The sequence below is a fragment of the Nelumbo nucifera genome, chromosome 2 (genome assembly GCF_055504915.1).
Source record: "Nelumbo nucifera cultivar China Antique chromosome 2, China Antique-T2T, whole genome shotgun sequence".
Classification (NCBI taxonomy): Eukaryota; Viridiplantae; Streptophyta; class Magnoliopsida; order Proteales; family Nelumbonaceae; genus Nelumbo; species Nelumbo nucifera.
Window position 1 is genome coordinate 13,614,639 of NC_142650.1, and position 22,977 is coordinate 13,637,615.

At 35.4% G+C, this 22,977-nt stretch overlaps 3 protein-coding genes across 3 annotated transcripts; all 3 read left to right on the plus strand.

Annotated features, from left to right (window-relative positions):
- Positions 1–2,443: 2,443 nt before the first annotated feature.
- Positions 2,444–9,934, plus strand: LOC104597185 (elicitor-responsive protein 1-like). The gene is made up of 5 exons (XM_010258616.3): positions 2,444–2,600; positions 2,817–2,882; positions 7,927–8,065; positions 8,403–8,538; positions 9,736–9,934. Exons 1-5 carry the CDS (start codon positions 2,528–2,530, stop codon positions 9,775–9,777), a joined length of 456 nt encoding a protein of 151 aa, XP_010256918.1. The 5' UTR covers positions 2,444–2,527; the 3' UTR covers positions 9,778–9,934.
- A 2,740-nt stretch (positions 9,935–12,674) lies between these two features.
- LOC104597184 (elicitor-responsive protein 1-like) lies at positions 12,675–17,091 on the plus strand. Its single transcript, XM_010258615.3, has 5 exons — positions 12,675–12,848; positions 12,950–13,015; positions 15,653–15,791; positions 16,065–16,200; positions 16,927–17,091. The coding sequence occupies exons 1-5, from the start codon at positions 12,776–12,778 to the stop codon at positions 16,960–16,962; spliced, it is 450 nt and encodes a 149-aa protein (XP_010256917.1). The 5' UTR covers positions 12,675–12,775; the 3' UTR covers positions 16,963–17,091.
- Positions 17,092–19,691: 2,600 nt separating this feature from the next.
- On the plus strand, positions 19,692–21,138 carry LOC104597183 (elicitor-responsive protein 1-like). Its single transcript, XM_010258614.3, has 5 exons — positions 19,692–19,991; positions 20,083–20,148; positions 20,241–20,370; positions 20,557–20,692; positions 20,884–21,138. The coding sequence occupies exons 1-5, from the start codon at positions 19,925–19,927 to the stop codon at positions 20,935–20,937; spliced, it is 453 nt and encodes a 150-aa protein (XP_010256916.1). The 5' UTR covers positions 19,692–19,924; the 3' UTR covers positions 20,938–21,138.
- The last annotated feature ends 1,839 nt before the right edge of the window (positions 21,139–22,977 follow it).

Below are 22,977 nucleotides of genomic sequence, written 5' to 3' on the forward strand. Positions count from 1 at the left end.
AAATACTAGCCACTCTAGCTCGTTTCTTTTAATCAATTAATTGATTGATTACAATGAAATGGTCAAGTTGGAGCTCTACGTGTGTGTATGTTCATATGTATGTATGAACATAAAAGTGTTGGAGGCATGGCTAGGTGGACATCACTCGATGCACGACTAACGTGTCACATGGAGAGAGCCAGTAGACAGCAGAGGCTGTTGATCATGGACAGCCAAAGCTTTCTCCAAAGTATAAACTGGTCCTAGCTAACAGCTTGCTCACATAAAAAAGAATGAGATGAAGGTGTGTGTCACAGGTGTATATATATAGAGAGAAGATAAAATGAGGAAGGAGGTAGGGGTGGCAATTGGATTGGTTTGGGTTAGTTAAATGTGGATAAGTGGGTTAAATAATGAAGATCGATCCATATTCTAATATTGATATCAATTTGTTTGACAACTGTTCCTCCAATCCATTTAAATATTGTGTTTTAATTTCCTTGGTATTGGTAGGTGGATGTACTACACAACGGGGCCTAGCCATTCCCCATTCCCAAGACGCTGGTGAAGGTGGGACTTCTGCTACAATCAGCTAATAAAGAGCAGGTTAGCTGGATGAAGGTAAAATCAACAGAGGCTGTAACTATGCAGATTTTATCACATGTCTCTATTTTTGGAGGAATGCCAAATGTTGAGTGATCATCTTAGGGCTTGTTTGGTGCATTTTTTCTTGCAGTCTTTCGGCTGTTTATAAATCAGAAAGATTAATTTTCGGTTTATTCTCATTTGATTCATAGAAGATCTAGTCGTCAAAAGACGGAATGTCGAAAAGATGCAAAAAGCCCATTTTGGGCTGATTTCGGAAAGCTTTAAATGAAGCTTTCCATGCCTTTCGTGTTTTATTCTCGTACAGAAAAACATAAAAAGACGCACAAAAAGACATGCATCTACCAAATATACTTCGAACTACTCAGATCTTCATGCAAAAGTTCAATGCGTCTTTTACATGTCAGAGCTACCAGAATATCTTCTCAGAAAAACATGCCAAATGGGCCCTTAGCTGTTGGATTTTGGCCCCATTAAATTTACAACAGAGGCTGCAGTTATGCATATTTAATCCGATACCTCCATACTTAATTTATGGAGACAAGCCCTCCTTACTACATCAATCCTAACTCCTAAGCACGAGAAGATACCCCAACCAAACCCAGAATACCATTGTTTATTTCAATTCATCCAGGTTACAATCCTTCCCCTTCAGATCATTAATGTCATGAAATCAATACCCGATTCTACAATCCTAGCTTGGAAGGTAGTTAAGAGGAGATCAAATCAGCTCCCCACACGATTGCCCCCAATAACTTTTCACAGTACATTTTTACCGTGTATTGGGAACATCTTCCCGATGAAATATTTCTAATACATGACGGGGTGTGCTGTGGCCAGTGGGACGTTGTGGGGGGCTGATTTGAAGAGGGAACAATATAATTAATGTGTTTAAAACATTGGTCAATAGTTTCCTGTTTCCAGCAGCAAAACAGGAAATTTCATGAAAATATGGAGTCGAAAATGGTTCCATCCGGTTGTGACAATTGTGAAAAAACTGATTTTATAAACTAGGTTTGTACTTGGTAGGATTTTCAACTGATGAAAGCCCCAAAAAAATGTTGTATATGGAAACTGGAAAGTGACTCTAGAGGCCTAGAGAATACAGTATTGAGATGATTAATTAATTGGATAGGCCAATGGAAGTGTATTTGATTTGGAAAATTATTTTGAAGCTGATAAAGAAAATATAATATGCCCCAAAACCGGATATTTACAAAAAGACGTTGATTTGGTCAGCAAATCATTGATTCAGGTGGTTAAATCATTGAATGGTTTTGATTATTTTTATATTATTATTAATTTTTTTGTCAGAACTGGCTGACGATTTGGTTCAAATGGTCAGATCATTCGACCCGGGATTCTCTGGGTCGGTTTTAAAAACCTTGGTTATAACATTGGTCCTTACCCTTAAGCTGTATTTGTTTTAATAGAAAATAAGAAAGAATTGGAAAGACTAACAACTTTCTCTCAACTTTATGTTTTTCTCTTATATGCATGGTTTTCAAAACTGGACCGGACCAGACGGTCAGATTGGAAAACTGGGAACCGGTCAGGTGACCGGTTCCGTTTTTCTAGAAAACTGGATTTTTTCTAAAAATCGTTGATTTTGATCAGTAAACCACTGACCTGGGCAATTAACTGTTTGAACCATTCGACCCAGGAACTGGACCCCTGACCAGTTCGTTCTCCATATTGAATTTAAAAACCATGCTTATATGTTTTTCTCTTATTTTCCATCAAATCAAACATATCCTAATTAATTTTCACAAGAATCTACGTGCCTTATATGTCAAAGAAGATATAATTCAAGGGTGACCGATCCAATAACTGCCCAAACAAAAAGAACTTTATATATATATATATAACAATGCAAGACTAGACTGAAACACAAATACAGAGCAAGTAGGAGGAGAGGAGGGAAGATCAGAGAACAAGGGAGATGCCGATCGGTGGAATATTGGAACTGTTGCTCGTCGATGCAACGAACTTGGGAGGCGACAGAGACTTCGTGGGTAATTTCACTCCCTCTTTCTCCCTCGACCAAAGTATCGACTTTCGCTACTACCAACAATTTAAAAACCTTAATTTCTTAACTTTCTATTTTATTATTATTATTATTATTATTATTATTATGTAGCTGCAATCAGAAAGGCGTTTTATATATGTTATCTTTTTATTTATTTTTACTTTCCTTCATAACCTTTCAAAAACTTTTAAAATATTTACAGGTGAGATGGATCCCTACGTTTATTTTGAATACAAAAACCAAAAGCTGAGGAGTAACGTCGCTCGAGGTAAGAGAAAACGGATGATTTTCTTAGGAAATGGTATTCAAATTAAGTTCTCTGATGTTTGTCTGTGACTTGCAAAGCATACCGGTTGACACCTGAAACAAATATATGGTAACTTGAGATTTGAATCAAAAGGCCCGGCACTCTTTTCAGAAAATTGATTTGAATGTATTAATTCCTTCAAGTAGTAGCTAGTTACTTGTTTTCTGAAAACCATTTGCTTTGAGAACCATCATATTCATAATATAGTGTTATTTTCATGGAAACTGTTGGTTAATTTACATGTGCCCAAGTGAATCAATAAATAAAACCAATAGATCGAGGGTATATAGTATGCATCTTTTAGGCTACAAAATGATGTATAGTATACTTATATTTCATGTTCAAGGCAACCCACCACTGCTTTGCTAGCTAGATTGTGTGATTGGAGACATGTGAACGGTACTGTTAATGGTTTGGTTTGGCTTGGCTTTTACTTGATGAGTCTGATCCAAATCTTATTATAGATAAGGATAAATCTCTTAAACTATCCCTACTGTTTGTAAAATTGACTACCTATATTCTTATTATTTACATATTGTCTTAAAGTTCGATCAATTTTGGGTCATAATGTTGGGTCTGGGGTAGGTATGATAGAGAGTTCTCTCTCTCTACATATAGGGCCAAACAGCTAGCCCCGAGGGGGGATCACCATAACCCCCCAAAATGGTGTAGGCGGGATTTAATTACAAGTATGGGCGACAACCAATAGGAGACCTAACCAACCAGCTAATTTGCACATTAATTCGCCTAACAACTAGTATGAATTGCCGCAGTTTATTGACAAAATCCTGTTCAAAACAATAAAATGATTTAAGCCTAATTAGGTACATATATACATAATATAAAAGAAGAAAAAAAGTTCAAAGTGTCCTCCTCCATGGAGCGTCAGAACAATTATTGATTATAGAAGAGTGCCATGAAATTTGCAGTAAATTTTCTGGATGTAATTTATTTTCATGTTTTCAGCTAACTTAACTTTGCTGCAGATTGACGGGCCAAACTAGGTCATAGACATGGTAGTGGGATAAATAATTTAGGGTGGCAAGTGGCAAACTTTATCGTGTTTGTATATGTGATATTTCGGGCCGGGCAAACCGAATTTTCTGCGCACTACTTTCTACCCACATTATGGATAGAGTGAGGGTAGAGAAAGTGAGTAAGAAAAGATGGTGCGGGTAGAGAAAGTGAGTAAGAAAGGGCCACGTCCCTTCTTACTAATAAATTTAAAACAAAAAAGAGGAATTGATTGTCTTATAAGCAGTTTGCTGAAATATTGAGGGAATGTCTACAATAGAAAATAGGATCCGATTCCTAATGAGTCTCAAATCTTTGGATCGAATTGTGAATATGTGATTAGCATGGTTTTTAAAAATGATCCGGAGATTAAATTGGTCAGGGTCCGGTTATTAGGTTGAATGGTCGAGAAAATAGTCAAAACTATTTGAACAATTAATCACCCGAATTAACGATTAATTGACCAAAATCAACGGTTTTTAGCAAATTTCCGATTTTGAAAAAAACCAAAACCAATCACCTAACCGAATCTCAATTTTTCTGGTCTGACCATCCGGTCCGATCCAGATTTGAAAACCACAGTGATTAGGTTCAAAGTTTGAACACCATGCCTTGAATCCGGGCAAATTAATATGAAATGCCTTGCCACCTTCTTCCACAGAGAGAGAACTTAAACCATTGCGTGAAAACCGAAAAAGAGGTAGAATCAATTCTTCCTTCATCGCCAAAGAAAGATAGAGACGGTAGAATCAAGAAAAGCTTAAAGACAAAGACAACATGGTATGGGATACCACTACGACCTCAGCAAGGGTTGTGGTTATAATCGATCCAGGTGTCCAGATGCTATCGAATATTTCGATGTTAGTGGGCTTTCAAGTTGATTACATGGGCCACAAACTAATGTCTCATATAGCAGCATACTAGGGACCACAGAGTAGTCCTCATATCTGGTCTACGGAATATTTATTATTGGCACATTATTCTGGAAGATGATTAGCATCAATCTTGTCCGTCTTATTTTTGGGGTTCATTTGCTTCTTTTTGTAAACTTTAGGATGAAAAAGAAAAAAAAAAAGGAAGTAAATTAAAGATACAAAGTTCATCGTACAACAACCATATGGTAGTGCCTTCAGACAATGCATGGGCTGAATTAATCCCCACCGGTAGGTCCTTCGGGCAACATTCTAGAAAGGGCGTCCGAATTAATTAATTTGTTTTAAATAATTCCCTCCATTTTGTTTCTATTAGGTACATTACTCTTGAGCTTTGGTTCCCACGGAATTTTGGTCAAATAATAATTCTTTTATTCGACTTACCTAATATACTTCTTATTCAAGATAAGAGTAAAGTTTTTTACACTCAAAGCTGGTCAATATAATATAAATGAAAATTGTTTAACATTTCTTTTAAATTCATTATAATTTTTTAAAATATCTAAAATTTACTATGTTAAAAAAATTTTATTTTTTAAAATTCACCTTTCATTAGTGTACCATTAATGCTTCTTAACAGAGGTGTTCATGTCAGCGTAAATAACAATTTTCATGATCAAATTACCCTTAAATGGTGAGTTAAAGGAAAATGGTCTTTTTCAGTTTTCAATTTTCTTTTTTGTTTTTTGCATTTTTAGTGTTTTTTTAGAATTTCTATTTTTTTTACATTTTTCTATTTTCTACAATCTATAAATTTTCCTGTATTGTTGTTATTTATTTACAATTTCTGTGTTTTTCTATAATTTTTTGTTTTTTTTTACAATTTTTTTTTTCAATTTTTATAGTTTCTATGATTTAAAAATAATTTTTTATTTTGTTTGCAATTTCTTTAATTTTTTATATTTTTTGCAATTTCTATATTTTTATGTATTTTATATTTGATTTTTTTTTAATTCTTTCCTTTTTTATGTCTAAACATTAAAATGGTAATATATTAACACCCACTAATTTATTTTGTATATATTTTACATTTTTCTATAAACGTAAATGGTAATACATTAACACCCGTTAGTCTCTTTAACATCAAGTTAGTGACATAGTGAGTTTTAGACATTTTGAAAACTCGTGGTGAGTTTAAGAGAAATGCTTAAAACTCGTGGTAAGTTTTAGACAATTTTCCTAATATAATAAAATAGATTTTAATCTTGGGTTCATGTTTGTACTTATCACAAATAAAATTGATTTGGCCAGAGTAGGAAATTATAAAATGGAGCCTCAATTACACTTTTTAAAGGAATAAGTTCTTTTTAATTGGTCATAACATCAAGATGGGAATAAAAAGTTGAAAACATGTTAAAAAAGTAAAAAAAGAAAAAAGAAAATGTCAATTTCAAAATAATATGAAAATAGTGCTTTATATTATTAAGGTATTTTTATAAAACATCTATTTCTTCATTCTATCTCTTTCATGATCAACAAACATCCCTGAATAGAAGTTGGTAAGTAAACTCGGGCTAAATATTTGTGGAGAACACCCGAAGATTTGAGAATAATTTATCGTTGCCTGTATTCCCTTTTCTTTAATTAATAATTGCTCTAAGAAAACAGGATTGTAATTGATGTAACCGTTTTTGGTCACGTACCATTTTTTGGGATGTGTAAAATTTTTTGGCTAAGTACCTCGTGTTTGACCTGGTGGTGACGTGCCTTGGTGATGAGCTACTTGGTGGCGAACTGCCTGGTGATGCTTCCTGGTGGCGAATTGCCCGGTGGCGAACTGCCTGATGGCGAACTGCCTGGTGGCGAACTGCCTGGTGACGAACTGCCTGATGACGAACTGCCTTATGGCGAACTGCCTGGTGGCGAACTACCCGGCAGTGCTCCCTAGTGGCGAACTGTCTGATGGCGAACTGCCTGGTGACGAACTGCCTGATGGCGAACTGCCTGGTGGCGAACTGCCCGGCAGTGCTACCTGGTGGCGAACTACCTGGTAGTGTTCCCTGATGGCGAACTCGTCACTTGACTTGCTCCTAGGCGGTCTGCAACTCAGAGGATGGTGGAGCTCCCTGGTGTAGCGCTATCCGACTACCCCCTGCGTGAGGTGATTTTCTCTCCTTTGTAGACGGCGAGAGCTGAGGGACCTGTGGGAACTGAATCAGAGGACCCGGGGGTATTTTCCCGGCGGGGACTCTCCGATGCCTAAATTAGCATTCTGATTACAGAGGGCTTGGAGAGAAATGAGGGAGCTAGAGAGCGGGGGTTACCATACTCTTTTTTCTCCTCCCATACTCTTTTTTCTCCTCCCCCCGGCTTTGGGGGTCGGAGTCCTTATATAGTGGTGCCCTCGCGGGTTAGGTGGGTAAAAAGCCTTCAAATGGTAAGACGTCATATCCCGTCAGAACCGGGGTACGGTGATGAACTCCTCGAGGTTGTCAGGTCGGCGCCTGTCAGTCGACGGGTCGGTGTCCGGGCCAGGTTGCCAGGCCGGCGCCTGTGTTTGTTGGCGGGTCGGTGTCCGGGCTAGGTGGCCCGGTCGGCGCCTGTGTCAGTTGGCGGGTCGGTGTCCGGGCCAGGTTGCCAGGTCGGCGCCTGTGTCAGGGTCAGGTCATCAGGTCGGCGCCTGTGTCCGGGTCATGTTGTCAGGTCGGCGCCTGTGTCCGGGCCAGATCGCCAGGTCGGCGCCTGTGTCAGTCGGCGGATCGGTGTCCGGGCCAGGTTGCCAGGTCGGCCGCGCGCAGGTCGCGTGCAGGCCGCGCCAGGTCGCGCCAGGCTAGCCAGACCGGTGCCCGGGGGGGACCAACTTGGTAAGTTGTTGCCTGGGGGCTTGCCTAATTGTCACGAGGTGCCACGTGTCGCAACTTCACTGGAGGGCCAAATCTGCCCTCATCATTAATTGTATGGAAAAAGCAAAGAATATAGAATATTCTAGATTGATGTATAACGTGAAATGGACTTAGAAGGGAAAAAAAAGATTCGAGGGTTTTAATTGCATGGGATCAGAAACAAAACTTTTCATGGAATATAGAATAATTAAATTGTGGTTTGCATGGAATATGCAGGTCAAGGTGCCAACCCTGTATGGAACGAGAAATTCAGTCACTGGGTGCAGTACCCAGAGGAAGATGATCAATACATTCTCACCATTCGAGTCATGGACAAAGACAAATTCTCCCGCGATGACTCTGTTGGACAAACCATGTAAGAATGAAACGATTTCCTTTTAATTAATTACGAATACAAAGTGATTATTATAATTAGCGTTTGGATGAAATGTAGTTTTATATAAAAAAATCAATGTAAATTTTACTTACGGTTGAATTTTACATTGATATAAATGTAATATTGATTAAATCAATATAAATATTTACATCGATAATTATATTTTTGCAAAGTTAAACTGATCGGTGTTGAACTCTATCAATATACTTTTACATCAATAAATATTTATACCGAAAGCAAAAACAACCATAATTATCATTTGGTGAAAAAAAAAAGCTTCTTTTTGGTGCATTTACAACTTCAATTGTTGATGCAGGATTGATGTAAGAGACTTGGTGGCGTTAGGAGTGGAGAAGGGAATGGCCACCGTGGGACCTTGCAGGTACAGTGTCGTTGGAGCCAATGGGACTCGAAGTGGAGAGATCCAAGTGGGGTTTACTTTTAAACCAAAGGTATGAACGCTGAGTCCACAACTGCCACTACGTGTTCCGCAAAATGTTTTGTTTATAAAAACAAAAGCAATTTCCGTGTCAGCAGAAAAAAATATAAAATATATCAATGTATTATACACAAAATGGTTGGTTTTGTTTTTGAAAATAAAAACAATTATTACATAAAAAAATTGTATTATTTTTGCTTTCGAGAACAAAACCAACCATGTGGTAGGTAGTTTTTGTTTACAAAAATAAAACATATCATCGTGTTGTAGAATGCCCTTTAAGGGTTCAAATAAATGCCAAAAATAAGAAAAGAGAAAAAAATAGTTAATAGGTTTCAAATGGATTGAATTGTTTTGGGTATAGGTAAATCCAAATTTGGTTCAATTATATCTGGAATGCAATAATTGAATAACAAAAGTAAAATTGAAATTATCAAAATATTATATACCAATAACACAATGAATTAAAAATGATTTTGATAGTGTATACCATGAACAAACTGAAATAAAAATAACTTGTATGCAACTTTAACCTAAACAGTTTTTTATGAAACTACAATAATCAAACCAGATTTACTAATATAAAACCGATAAGGGTGGGATTCCTATTTCATCCAATTAAAAATGATTTTAATTAATTCAAATTATCCTTAACTGGATGAAATTTGAATTCAGACAATCATAGGTGGTGAAGGGATTTTATTAATTGAAGAACTCCATTTAATTAATTAGTTTGAATCCTCATATATATATAGAAGATGGTAACCACGATAAATGCAATATTGTTAATGACCCCAAAACATGCCAGGTAAGAGGAGTGTTGTAATTGTAATGCATACTATCACTTATGAAGAAATATTGCCAATGAACAGCTATAGTGTCATGTAAGGTTCAAAGTATCGTTATGTATTGGCCCGTACCGTTTCGGAACCCTTTTGATACGTTCTTATAGTGGATGTATCAAAGGTCTGATCGATTCAAGGGATGAAGGAATCCTAGACTGTTCCCTTGAACCAGTTTTTTAAAAAAATAAATAAATATCAAAATGCCCATATGTCATTAACGACATAACGATATTTTAAAGCTTGGTGTCGTGTCGATAGAATTATTGAATTCATGTGAACCCAAAAATTAATGTAAGAAAAATGTATTAAGTGCATTAAAATTACGGTTTGATGATGTAATTGCTGTTGATGGTTGGAAATGACAGATGCTGGAATGTGGACCGGGATCTAGAGCTTGGGGCGCATAACTATAACTATGTATACATATCGACTTATTGCCTTATTAAGCATAGTATATGAAAATATAAGTGAATAATGTTTTTGTCCAATAATAAAAGTGATTGATGTTATATGTCATAACACTTGTACACTTATTAATAAAAATGTGGTGATCTTATAGCCTAATATTCGCTATATGTCATAGCGTGAATACAAATACGCCAAAACTTTAGCTTTTATACCCTATGCTCATTTCCCCCTTTATTATTTTTCTCTTCTTTGAGAAAATGTAGTAGACAATCAATTATTTTATTGCAACTCTCTCAAATTTCTCCCTAAAGATCGACATGGTGGAACCCTTGAAATGACACGATATAGGTAATTAAGATCAATATGACAGTACTGATGACAAGGTGGAACCCATGGTTCATCTTAGTGCAAAGAATTTTACTGCATGATCTCGGTTTTTTTTTTTATTTGTTTGGGTTATCTAAATGATAATATTACTTATAGGTAATTAAGATCAATATGACAGTACTGATGACAAGGTGGAACCCATGGGTCATCTTAGTGCAAAGAATTTTACTGCATGATCTCGGTTTTTTTTTATTTGTTTGGATTATCCAAATGATAATATTACCTATAGGTAATTAAGATCAATAACAGTACTGATGACAAGGTGGAACCCATGGATCATCTTAGTGCAAAGAATTTTACTGCATGATCTCGGTTTTTTGTATTTGTTTGGGTTATCCAAATGATAATATTACTTATGGTCTTCAAGAATATAGAATCCTTAAAAATAAATTGAATCTTATAAATCACAGAGAACCACAATCACCTTTTTGTTTATTGGACTCAATATATTTAGGGGTGTCAATTGGACTGGATTTGATCCAATCCGATTCAGCCTATTGTGAGTTTATTATAAATGGGTCAGGTCCAATCCAAATCAATGAATGTTTTGCATCAATTTGGATCGGTCTAATTCAATGTCTAGACCGTCCACTTTGTTCAAAGTCATTTTGATTTAGATGGATTTTAACCCAAATCCGGTCCATTGACATATATATTCTTATCTTATATCAATGGATCAGATATTGGCTTAATCCAACCCAATCCAATATAATTTTGTTAAGACGGACCAGGTCCAATCCAATTTAATAAATATTTTGGATCAGATTAATCTAATCTAATATATCGTGTTGGTCAGTCCAATCCATCCAAATTGATTTTGAACTGAACATGATTCATTCCAAAACCAGTCCATTAACACCCTTAAATATATTCATATGTAATGTATAGAAGCAATTCATTAATTCTAACCAAGTGAAGGGGTGACCACCTTTATATATATATATACGATTCGCAAAGAGCATATACCATTAATTAAGCACCTTATTATACGAAGTTCAGTAGCAAAAAGACTGTTTTAATTAGTCAGCTTGACGTATTGAGAAAGGCAAGTTGAATCTTAGAAATACTTTTGATTTTTGAACAGTCTTTATGCTACTTGTAATTAACAAAATTTTGAGATAATTGAGTTATTTTTTATCCTTCCTTCCCGAATGAAATGACTTCATTCCAACATTTTACGGTCAAGAGTGAATTATCGGTTATCATTATTCGCTGAGCCATGACAAAATAAGAAAAAGGGTTTGTAGCATATAAGGATAATTATTGGGGTTTAATATCAATAAAAGTAATATATTTCAAAAAAAGGTTAACTTTTTAAAAATAATATCAATAAAGGATAAAAATACTGTTCATCTTCTTCTTCCCATTTGTTCATCAGAGCGACTGTTCGCCCGCCGCCGCTTCTGCCTCCGACAATATTGTCGGAGGTAGCCGGAGGCAGAGGTGGCGGTGGCAGCGCTGGTGGTTTCTTTGTCCAACGCTGCCACCTCCACCCACCTTTATCTCCGCCTTTGGCAACGTTGCTGAAGATGGGTGGAGACCAAGGTGGTGGCAGTGACGGGTAAGAGGAATGACCACTAGTGCCGCCGCCGCCACCTCCGACAATGTTGCCGGAGGCGGAGGTAGAGGTGGGCAAAGGCGGTGGCGAGCGGCAGCTCTGATAAACAAATGGCAAGAAGAAGATAAATAGTGTTTTTGCCTTTTATTGATATTATTTTTAAAAAGTTAACATATTTTTAATTTTTTTAAATATATTACCTTTATTAATATTAAACCCAAAAGTTACTCTTATATGCTATTAACACTAAGAAAAACGCTCATTTATGAAAAAAAAATCAAGAAATTATTGTTCTAATTATTAAAGAAACGCCCATCATAGACAATCTAGGACTTGAACCATTATACGTCGATTGTGTGAACTGTGAAGAAAAAATCTAGCATGAACCTCTACTTTTTTATTTTTTTGCATTTTCTTGCTCTGTTTCTGTTTTTTAAACACTTTTGATTGTTGGTGAGGAGGGTTTCAAGTCAAGCATCTTCCTTTCCACAGTGTGATTCTCGATATGCCAAAATGCAAAATCTGGCCCTTCAAATTGTGTTTCTTGCTTAATTTCAGCCCAACTCCCAAGGTAGACCTAACCTACGAAAGCCTTCAAATTTATTGGACAATCGAAGGAAAAATAATATGCATAGATCGTCAGATGATAATTCAGAGCCTCAATAAAATGCGAATACGCCAATGTTTTCAAGGAAAATAAAAAAGTAAAAATCACATCAACTGCTGTTGGTTTAAAACACCGGCGTCGTGGCGTCTTATCGTTTCGTCGGGGTCGCCTGCGCCCATGGTAAATCTTTTCTGGTTTCTCACCAGCCCATGGGTTTTCTTAATTAGAAAAAGGAAGGCGGTGGGTAAATCTTAACACGTGGCAATTTGATGGCACAAACCGGACATCGCGTGCTATTCACGCCGAACCAAGCATTTTATTCTGAATATTTGAAGTCGAATTTACTTGACATATATGCCCTCGACCAAATAACACAGGCCAGGCGTTTATAGTGTACACTTTGAGGAAGCAGACATACGCTGATAACACACGCAGAGAGAGAGAGATGCCGGCCGGTGGAATATTGGAACTGCTGCTCGTCGATGCAACAAACTTGGGAGATGACAAGGACTTACTGGGTATAATCTATATTTCCTCGCGTCAAGTTACGATCAGTTATTTTTTGATTTTCCTGTATAATAATTTTTTTTCTTAAATTTGTAAAATTAACTATTTGCAGGCGACATGGATCCCTACGTTAATATTCAGTTCAAGAACCAGAAGCTGAAGAGCAGCGTAGGTCGAGGTTAGTGCAAAGTTAAATCCTTGTATGTCGTCATGCTACACGTAACGCCCCCTTTTTTAAAGTTAACACATCGTGGAATTGAACACTGAAAATAAGAAAAAGGAATTTTGCCTGGTTGCTTGACGATTCCTTTTCCGGCGACCGCCTCTACTCCGTGAGGTTCGAGAGAGAGAGAGAGAGAGGAGGGTAGATTGCGTGAATAACTGGGGGAAGAAAAAGATGCTGTGAGAGGAAAACACCAAGAATTGGACAAATTAGAAAAAGACAAGAATAAAGAAGGAACTCTAGTTGTAGGACAAAATGGACAATTATCATGCTGTTGATAATGCCACGTTAACTTTGTTGTCATACCTAGACACGTTGGCAATCAACAAACTGCCATCTGTGTTCATAGTATAGGTGTATCGCAAGAAAATGCGGCATATATGAAATTAATCTCGAGGGTATAATTAAAATTTGGGGAAATTATTTATAGCTCCCATGAGGTTTCGGTTAAACATTAAGATCTCCCCTTGTTTCTCCCTTTCACTATGAAATTAGGAAGGGTTTGTTAATGAAAGTGATTAAACCAATAAAGAGAAGAGATTATTTTACTAAAATGTCACTAATAATAGTATCTCAGTTTTGCCATGTTTATAAATATGGAATACCCTTTTATCAACTAAAAATTTTATTTTTATTTTATTAAACTTGCTTTTTATCTTTTCATTCCCCTCTTTTATTGCGGTAGGAAACATTATTGTTATACCTATACTCGCCCGTGAGAATCATATGTTATGAAAAAACTTCAGCCTCCCATTTCCAATACAAGGGAATTTGTGTGTGTGGTCAACTGAACCGGTTACAGTTTGGTATTGTGGGCGTTTTTCTGAAAAACGGTGTCACGTCGGATTTACATTGGCGATTTCACCTCTCACTGTTTATATGATCGTTTGGCTCAGGCGATTTTTGAAAAAACGGTGAAAAATAGGCATGCATTGTAAATCGCATCTCTCCCGTTGCATGAAACGTCAAAATCGGCGAACTAATGGCTATATGATGTGGCATTTACATGTATTCATTATACGGAGTAATGTGTGCATATACATGAAAAACGGTGATAGAAATCACTACCAAACATATGAAGGTGTTTATTTGTGAAAAACGGGTTTAATAAACGTGAACGTTTTTTTTTTTTTTTTTTTTTTCTGAAAATTGGTCCCAAAACGGGTTCCATGTAAACACTATCTATCTATTGATGGCATTTTATTAGCAGATTTCAGGATTTGCTGATTATCGAGAAAACTTTAGCTGTTTATCTGTTTTAAAGTTTCATGTGCTTGACACGGTATCATGGTTGAGTATAATAGTAATTTGTATTTTACTATTTTACTAGATACCACCACCCATAATGCATCTTTGAGCGTGTAAATCCAAACCATTTGTAATTTGTATTTATATGGCAGTTTTTAGTTACCTTAAAAGTTATATTATTATTGGGGATCCAAGGATTCAGCAATGCTAACTAGATACCACCACTCATAGGGAACCAGCAAGCCCAGAGTGGGTGGAGCTGGGAACTCTTTTTTTTTTTTTGTCTAAAGAAAATGGACGTGTATGGGTTTTGGCTCTGTATTGCCACCAATTCCAGGTATATATGGAGTATCAAGGTCCACTATAGAAGGGAGAAAGGACCACCAAAAACATCTTATTGTTTTGTACTTTTTTGTCACTTTTCCATAGTGGAATTTAATGTTGATCAGTTTATTTGTTTTTGGTATTCTTATCTATTTTTATATTTTTGGTATTTAATTATTCACTTGTTTGACTTAAATGGTTGAGCTAGTCGCTGCCATCTAAAAAATTGGTTTTGTTATTATTCATGTAATTGGTTAGTAGAATTTAATGATGAGAAACAAAATGTCTTAAATATAGGATTCAATGAGATAGAATGGGGTTAATACCTTAAATATGAAACTTAATGATAGGAAATAAAATAAATTGAACATTAGTATTCAAATTACAACTTCTCTCACAATAGAGAGAAACCAAATTTAAAATGAGGGGTACTTTAATAAAAAAATAATAAAATCTAAAAGCTTTGGGGAGTTATTCTCACCCAAATTGTTGAACTATTTATCCACAACCTAAAAAGCTAGTTTCATTTCCAAATTGGTTTTTTAACCTATGTTTTGATTAATGGAATTTAATGTTTAGAAATAAGAATACCTTGATTATAGGATCCAAAAGTTCAATGAGAGAGAATGGGGCTAATACCTTAAATATGGGACTTAAAGGAATGGAATGAACTGACAAGTAGTATAGAATTAGATGTAGATGTAAAATGCCATTGCTTTTTTTCCAATTGTGAAGCTTTTCATCAGGTAGACCTAGGGGTGGATTTGAGCCAAGTCGAGCCGAATAGTATGAGGCTCGAGTTCGATTTTGAGAAAAAATATTTTATAAAAATAAAAAATTATATATAAAAATATTTTTTATTTGATATTTAAAAAATTAAGAATTATAAAATATATATATATATATATATATATTTATATATTGCTGACTTGTGTAGATGTGGCAGTTGTACATATATGTGAGCACTTTAGTGTCAATGTGAATATTGGCTTATTGTACCATAACTGATTTGGTATGCAGGTCAAGGCGCAAATCCTGTATGGAATGAAAAGTTTAGTCTTTGGGTGCAGTATCCAGACATAGATGATGAATACAAGCTCACCCTTAAAATCCTGGACAAAGATAGGTTCTCCCGTGATGATTTTATTGGACAAGCCACGTAAGAAATAAATCCTTTCTTTTTACATTTTTATCTGCAGCAACAGTAAACATAACATTCTATAACATCATGAAATTTGAATTGTTGATTAGCTTGTACAAATATATTAATTGGCAAATGGTGGGGTTGGATTGAGCCTCTGTTACGTTGAATTTTGAATGGGCCCAAACCCTAGCTTGAGCCCAGTACAGTCCAAAAGTTGTTCAATTTGGACAACTCGAGTTGCACGGCTAGGGTGCAGGGATCCTTGTGACAATTTTACTCTCCGTGCAGAATTGATGTGAAAGATGTGGTGGCATTAGGCATGGAAAAGGGAAAGACCTCCATGAAACCTTGCACGTTCAGTGTTGTTGGTGCTGATGGGACACGAAGTGGTGAGATCCAAGTAGGGTTCAATTTCACCCCAAAGGTGAGAGCTCTCAATCATCAATATTGTGCTTGAGGCTCAGTTTGGATGGAGTGCAACTGTATGAATATATACAAAATAATATAAAATACAGGGTTTTGTACTCTATAAATTTGTATTTGTACTTTTTTTCAAAGGCTCAGTTTGAAAGGAGTGCAAATATATATATATATATATATATAGTACAAATACATACTAAATAATACAAATTAGAAGGTATTGCACTCTACATAATACAAATTCAGTGTTCGGTTTGATAGGAAAAAAAAAGGGAGAAACAAAAAACTAATTAAGAATTTTCCCCCAACTTTTTATTTCTCTTCATAAGATTTTTCCCTCAATTTTTTATTTCTCTATTATTTTTTATCAAATGAAGCATATCCTTATTTAAAAAAAAAAGATAATACAAGAAAGTATTTTTTGTGGCATTTTTAAAAAGAAAAAAATGCCTTGACAATATCTTCCCATACTTGTAAACCTAAAGTGTACGTACAATTTTTAGGCGACAAGCTGAAGAGGGTTTATTTGCGACTAGGAAGTATAATCGTTATCAATTATTATTACAAATTGTGAATTTGTGATTTCTTTAATCGTAACTTCGTAATGGATATGATTGAAAATTTTTACAGTGGAGGTTACATAATAATATCCGTGTTTTTTTTTTATAATTTTTTGAGGAAATTAGCTGATGTAGTGACGTTTCTTACGCTTCACTGGTGAAATTAACAGGTTCTGGAAGGAGATGGACCAGCGATCCAGTGCTAAGGTGGCACTTTTCCTATGGTGGTTTTATTATCCAAATCTGTATGATAATTGATAAATAAATGACTGATATAGTATATAGATGTAATTTTAAAAGAGTTAAAATCTCTAATATATGAATATCTTAAGATATTCAACTCTCTCTCTCACACACACACATCCAATTTGTTGTTTGGGTCCAATTGTGTATTTGAGTTGAACCAACCCGGTAGTGACATATGGCACCATGAGAAACCCAAAAAAATATTTTTCAAATATTTACATTGAATATTTGCTTACATGGCATTTTTTTTTTGTTTTAAAAAATAAAAACATTCACATTGGCTAACAAACGTTGTAATTTGTTAATGACATATACACAACAATATCAAAGGTTTTTTTTTAATTCATTTTATTAATGATATAAATGTTTGCTGAGTTGTGTTTTGTTCATTCCATCTCCATGACCCAACCCGCATTTGTGGAGAAAAATCTGAAAGATAATTTTCATTGAGGCCTATGGTGGATATGGAGGGCTTGGGCCCAAGACCCACTTTCAGCTTATGGTCCTCGAACATATGTTAAATAGTTGAGGTTCTCTTCTATGTATCTTTTGACTTGTGTGTAAAACTAGAACAAGTTTGAGAAATAGAACTTGGGTGTTTTGGGGTCTAGAGTTTTTTTTTCTTTTGGGAGTGCTCAACTTTAAAGATTTTATTGTCGTTTTTATAGTGGATTTCTACTCCTCCATCACCCTTATGTAGCCTGTAGGTTATAAGCTGAAGCACATAAATCTCTATGTGCCTTCTTGGGTTGCTGTTTTATTTTTTTTCCTCAAATTTCTCTCCTTGCCAATCATTTTCAGGTCTTGGGTTGCTATTTTGCAACAATATTCTGAACATTTTTTGTTTAATTTATTCAGTTGTGTTTGATTGTATTGCAATCTTGACCAAGTACATTCAGTTTTGCTTTTGTTTTTTGGTTATTAGGGGTGGTAACGAGACGAGCTTTTTAGAGCTGCTGGAGTTTGGCTTGTAAGGATCGCGAGCCAGCTCGAATATATATATATATATATATATATATATATATATATATATATATATATATATATAATAAAAATATTATAATTATTAATTATTATAATTCTTAATTTTTTAAATATCAAATAAAAAATATTTTTATATATAATTTTTTATTTTTATAAAACATTTTTCTCAAAATCGAGCTCGAGCTTATGAATTTTTTACTCGAGCTGAGCTCAAGCTCAAGGTTTTGTCTCAAACTAAGCTTGAGCTTGAGCTCGAGCCTTGTAGAACAGTCTTAAACTGAGTCGAATTTAATTTTCACAAACAATAAAGTCAAATTTGAAGCAAAAGTAAACCAGAATTTACACTTAGCCTTTTTGCATAGGGTGTTTGGTTCTTTGGGCATTTATTGAAAAAACACCACCACATCAGTGCCACATAGGTATTGGCATTTATTGCGTATGAAACCGTTGTTTGGTTTCACCATTTATCAAATAAACGCTAAAAGACTGAAGGATTTTGATTTATGTGCATGGACATTTGGGAAAATGTCAAATTCTCGCTTCTCCCAATGTCCCACCATTGCTTATGTGGCACATTTTTATGGGGTGTTAATTTGAGGTAGAAAGTAAAACATGTTTAAAGCAATGCCCAACCAAAGAACAAAGGAAGAAACATTTAAAATAAATTTGTACAAATAAACATGTAAAACAATAAATGGCCCATTTACGAAACCAAACATATATGTACTCTCATAAATGAAATTTACCAAATGCTATGTTAATTGATGTTATTCAATATCAAACTATAACCTGAGTTCAATTCAAACCCAATATAAATCTATCCAATAAGATAAGATTCAAATTCAAATAATATAAATGAATCAAATTTTTATTCAACCCCACCTAGTACTGTTCCTTTGGGAAAGATACTATATTTTTTATTTTTAATATATTTTTATTGGAAATCATTGAGCAGAGATTGGAGGACATCCATAACTTTAGGCCTTGGCAAAACAAAAGGAGAGCAGAGTAGAAGCAATACAAAAGACAAGAAACTCCATGTTTTAATGATTATTACTGAGAAAAATCTCTCTGATAAGATAAGATATATTGGTGGGTGGGTGGGGGGCAATAAAGTGGCTACATATTTGATTTTTCTGGTCATCAAAAACCGATAAGAAAAGGTCAGATTGTGAAGATGGTCAAGTCTGAACAATTTAGACTTTGAATACCTACATATGCAGAGTCAGACAGGCATATAATGAAGTGGTTGGATGGACGTTATTAATATAAGTTGTCTTATTGAATTAATTTTTCTCACTTGGACAGCGCATCCTCCTCGTGTTATTCACAATTTTGACTGGGCAAGATTTCTTACCCATCTTACGTGTCACTTGTCCTTTCTGCCAAACTCTGCACCAATTGCAATCCGAATTCAATACCTGATATTTGCTAGGTCTTTATTATAACGTCACCAAGATGTTCCCGATGTGCGGCTGTAGTGTGCTGTTGCAGATCCTGGTTCCTCTAATCCACCGAGCTTCCAGGTTGGGTCTTCCCTGATAGTTGGTGATTGTGTTGACCGATCCGATCCTCACACGGCCCTTCGTTATTTGACTTGTAATAAAATATACGTGTTTGGACTCTGAAATTTGAATGCATAGATAGAACTCTAGAAGTTAGAACCGGTCCGGTCTTCCAAGTTAATGTAGATGACCATTATTAAATATTAATTAAGAGAGATCCAATCATCCAACTGAGCTGTACAATTCATATTCAGTCCTTTTGTATATATGGACATATGAAGATAATAATTGACGCAGAGAGCTTCGATCGATCCACACAGTAGATATACGAGATATAACGTATTGCTGGAAATCTTCTTAATTTGAACTCCCTGCTCCTCCTCCTCTACTACTTCATCGATCTGGTCATCCTTGTTTGGTCCAAGAAATAGAGATGTCAAGTGGGATACTACAGGTGCTGCTCATCGATGCGGAGTTCATAATAAACAAAGAGCTCCTTGGTATGTAATAAACTGATCGTCTTCTCCTGTTTTCGAGTTCGAATTATTTTATCTTGTCTGTTTCTCTAACACGAGCGCTACGATCTTACAGGTAAGATGGACCCGTATGTTTTGATAAAATTTGGGAACGAAGAGCGTAAGAGCTCCGTTGCTAAGGGTCAGTCAGACTTCACTTGATAATCACTACACTTGTACACACACAGAGCATAAGTACAAACTGATGATTGAGCCAAGGATTGTGAACTGCAGGACAAGGCAAGAAACCAGTATGGAACGAGAAATTTAATTTCAAGGCGGAGTATCCTGGGCAACACAAGGTCATCTTCAGAGTCATGGATAAGGATACCTTCTCCGCCGATGACTTCATCGGTGAATCAACGTGAGTTTAAATCATATCTTGATGATGATCCTAACAGTACTGATTGATAGATCCTGCTCAATTGCTCATCCTGGCCAGTCGAACTGGCTAATTAGTTTGACCAAATCAACCCATTAATACATTATTAATATTAATGCACTCATCATCAGACAGATTGGTTAATTAATGGGCGGGATGGCTTTGCAGGATTTACATAAAGGATTTACTATCACAAGGAGTTGAAGTTGGAAAATCCGAGCTTCCACTCAGTAAGTACAGACTCGTGCTGGACGATTTGAATTACAGTGGAGAGATTCGAATTGGTATCACTTTTACCAGCAAGGTATATATTTATATCTCCGGCAACTTAACTACTACCTTACAAGCTTCTATCGCAAACCAAGGACGCCCATTTCTGCTCCAACTACGTACTTGCGTCCGCGATTAGTTGCTAACTTTTTATCTACTACTTCTCTCTTACAGTCACTAAAATTCTTCCCAACTGACATTTTTTTATTTTGGTTTTTTCTTCAGGCTGAAGAGGAGATGGAAGGGGATATTGGTGGATGGAAACAAAGCTTCTTTTAACTTTTACACCGCGCGAGTCTCTTTGTATTTTTACTTCGTGGGATGGGGTGGGAATGAACATTCATTTTGTAAGGCTTCCGGTGCTCCATGAACAAAAAATGAAAGTTTATTCAACTTCACTGTACCATTTGTTAATAATTTCGTGAGGATGTATTTTACATTTTCTTGCCAGTTAATATAATCTATAATTAATCCAAGAAAGCTTAGATATTGAATATATAAGACCAATAATATGGCCGAGAAAGAGCATAATTGGATTAATCCATACATGTAAAACTGTTGCCCTTGAAGTTGAAGCAAGCCAAAATTTGCAATTGTGAGCATGTAGTTGTTCTTCTGATGTTTTTTTTTTTTTTTCGCATTTCCAGAATTTAGGCTCTGTTTGGTTTGCAGGAAAAAATAGGGAAAGATAAGGAAACCTATACAAGCTCTATAAAGATTTCTCTACCTTTTCCTTCCTTTCCCTACTTTTTCCTTCAAACCAAACGTAAGGAAAAGGATCCAGCCTACCAAACCTCCTCTATCCTTTCTCATTGCTCGTAGTCTAATTCAGGCCCAATTTTATAAAAATTGCTAGCTAGGCTGGTGCTTTGTCCATTAAACCAGCTTAATTACCAGCTCGTTTAAGTTTTCATGTCCTAAAAGGACCAAAAAAAAAGATCAATATGAAGAATGTGGAATAAAAACTGCTAACTCCTGGTCAAAGTTATTACAAATCCCACTCTGTGCTTTAACACTTTTCTTCTTAATCTTGACAAGTGGAATAGAAGAAATATCGGTTTAGGTGATTTTGTTTAGGGGTGGGTAAATTCCAAATCCCTGTAATTTAAGGGTAGTGACAGATAGGTATTCTAAACTTTCAATTGCAATACTTGAATATCATAAACTCTCAAAAATAGACACTTTGGTCCATCTATTTGTATACCGTCAGTTAAACATTACATAATGTCAAAAATACCCTTTTCGTGTATTTTTTAGATCATTCTACAAAGTAAAATCATCATTAAAGAATGTAGTTGTCAAAAAATTTGAATATGTTATTTGCTGTTCATGTGAGAATGCCATCATGGGGAGACATTCAGTTACCTAAGAATTATCTCATAAATATACAAGAAGGGTATTTTTGACATTATGTAATGTTTAACTAATGGATGGACCCAATTGTCTATTTTTAAGGGTTCAGGGTACTCAAGTGTTGCAATTGAAAGTTCAAGTACCTATCTCTTACTACCCCAAAGTACAGGGTACCTATCTATAATTTACACTTTTGTTTAATGTGTATAAATCATAATAAGGAATTTTGGGAAAGTGAAAGAGTAGATTTTTCTCTTAGGCCGCATTTGGAAACAATGCAAATGGAGTGTAAATTTTAGTTCAGGGTAAATTTTTGCACTCTAGTTCACTTTTGCCTGTGTTTGGCAACATTGCATTTTTGCATTGACAAATGATAGACCAATGCATATTTACATTGATAATAAGATGTAAAAGTACAACAATAAAAAAGAAGTAAATTTGCATTCAAGTGGGTTTTTGATAAAAAAAAAGCATATGATTTATTGAAATTTGTGTTTGCATTCATTACAGCTAAAAATCTGTTTGGTAAGAAGGTAAATTTGTCAATGCAAAACTAACATAACTTTACAATTTATATGAACCATTTTACACTCTACATATTTGCATTCACACATATTTGCATCATTTCCAAATGCAGGCTTAGGGCTGTGTTTGATTTGATAGAAAACAAGAACTTTCCCTCAAACTAAGCATAGCTTAAATGCTTCTTTCTTGTCCATACAACCAAAACTTTGTTATGTATAGCAAAAACAAGTTTAGTTACTTTTTTCCAGCTAGTTATCATATTCTTTTCTTCCTTTCAAACAAAATTTTGTTTTTACTATTAAAAAATTTAGAAGGAATGAAAAATAAAGCATTTATTATAGCCTTCTTCTTCTTCAAACCAAACAAGTCTCTATACACATGAACATCTCTTTACCTTCGCTGTCTACTATGATTCTATGAGCCCAAGATTACAATGTCACA

What these genes read in the sequence shown, in the direction of transcription:
- LOC104597185 (XM_010258616.3), top strand. Translation starts at nt 2,528, where the DNA reads ATGCCGATCGGTGGAATATTGGAACTGTTGCTCGTCGATGCAACGAAC. An exon ending in GAGGAGTAACGTCGCTCGAG is followed by an intron (nt 2,883 to 7,926) that starts GTAAGAGAAAAC and finishes TGGAATATGCAG; the next exon opens with GTCAAGGTGCCAACCCTGTA. An exon ending in GACTCTGTTGGACAAACCAT is followed by an intron (nt 8,066 to 8,402) that starts GTAAGAATGAAA and finishes TTGTTGATGCAG; the next exon opens with GATTGATGTAAGAGACTTGG.
- LOC104597184 (XM_010258615.3), top strand. Translation starts at nt 12,776, where the DNA reads ATGCCGGCCGGTGGAATATTGGAACTGCTGCTCGTCGATGCAACAAAC. An exon ending in AGATGACAAGGACTTACTGG is followed by an intron (nt 12,849 to 12,949) that starts GTATAATCTATA and finishes AACTATTTGCAG; the next exon opens with GCGACATGGATCCCTACGTT. An exon ending in GATTTTATTGGACAAGCCAC is followed by an intron (nt 15,792 to 16,064) that starts GTAAGAAATAAA and finishes CTCTCCGTGCAG; the next exon opens with AATTGATGTGAAAGATGTGG.
- LOC104597183 (XM_010258614.3), top strand. Translation starts at nt 19,925, where the DNA reads ATGTCAAGTGGGATACTACAGGTGCTGCTCATCGATGCGGAGTTCATA. An exon ending in AATAAACAAAGAGCTCCTTG is followed by an intron (nt 19,992 to 20,082) that starts GTATGTAATAAA and finishes ACGATCTTACAG; the next exon opens with GTAAGATGGACCCGTATGTT. An exon ending in GTATCACTTTTACCAGCAAG is followed by an intron (nt 20,693 to 20,883) that starts GTATATATTTAT and finishes TTTTTTCTTCAG; the next exon opens with GCTGAAGAGGAGATGGAAGG.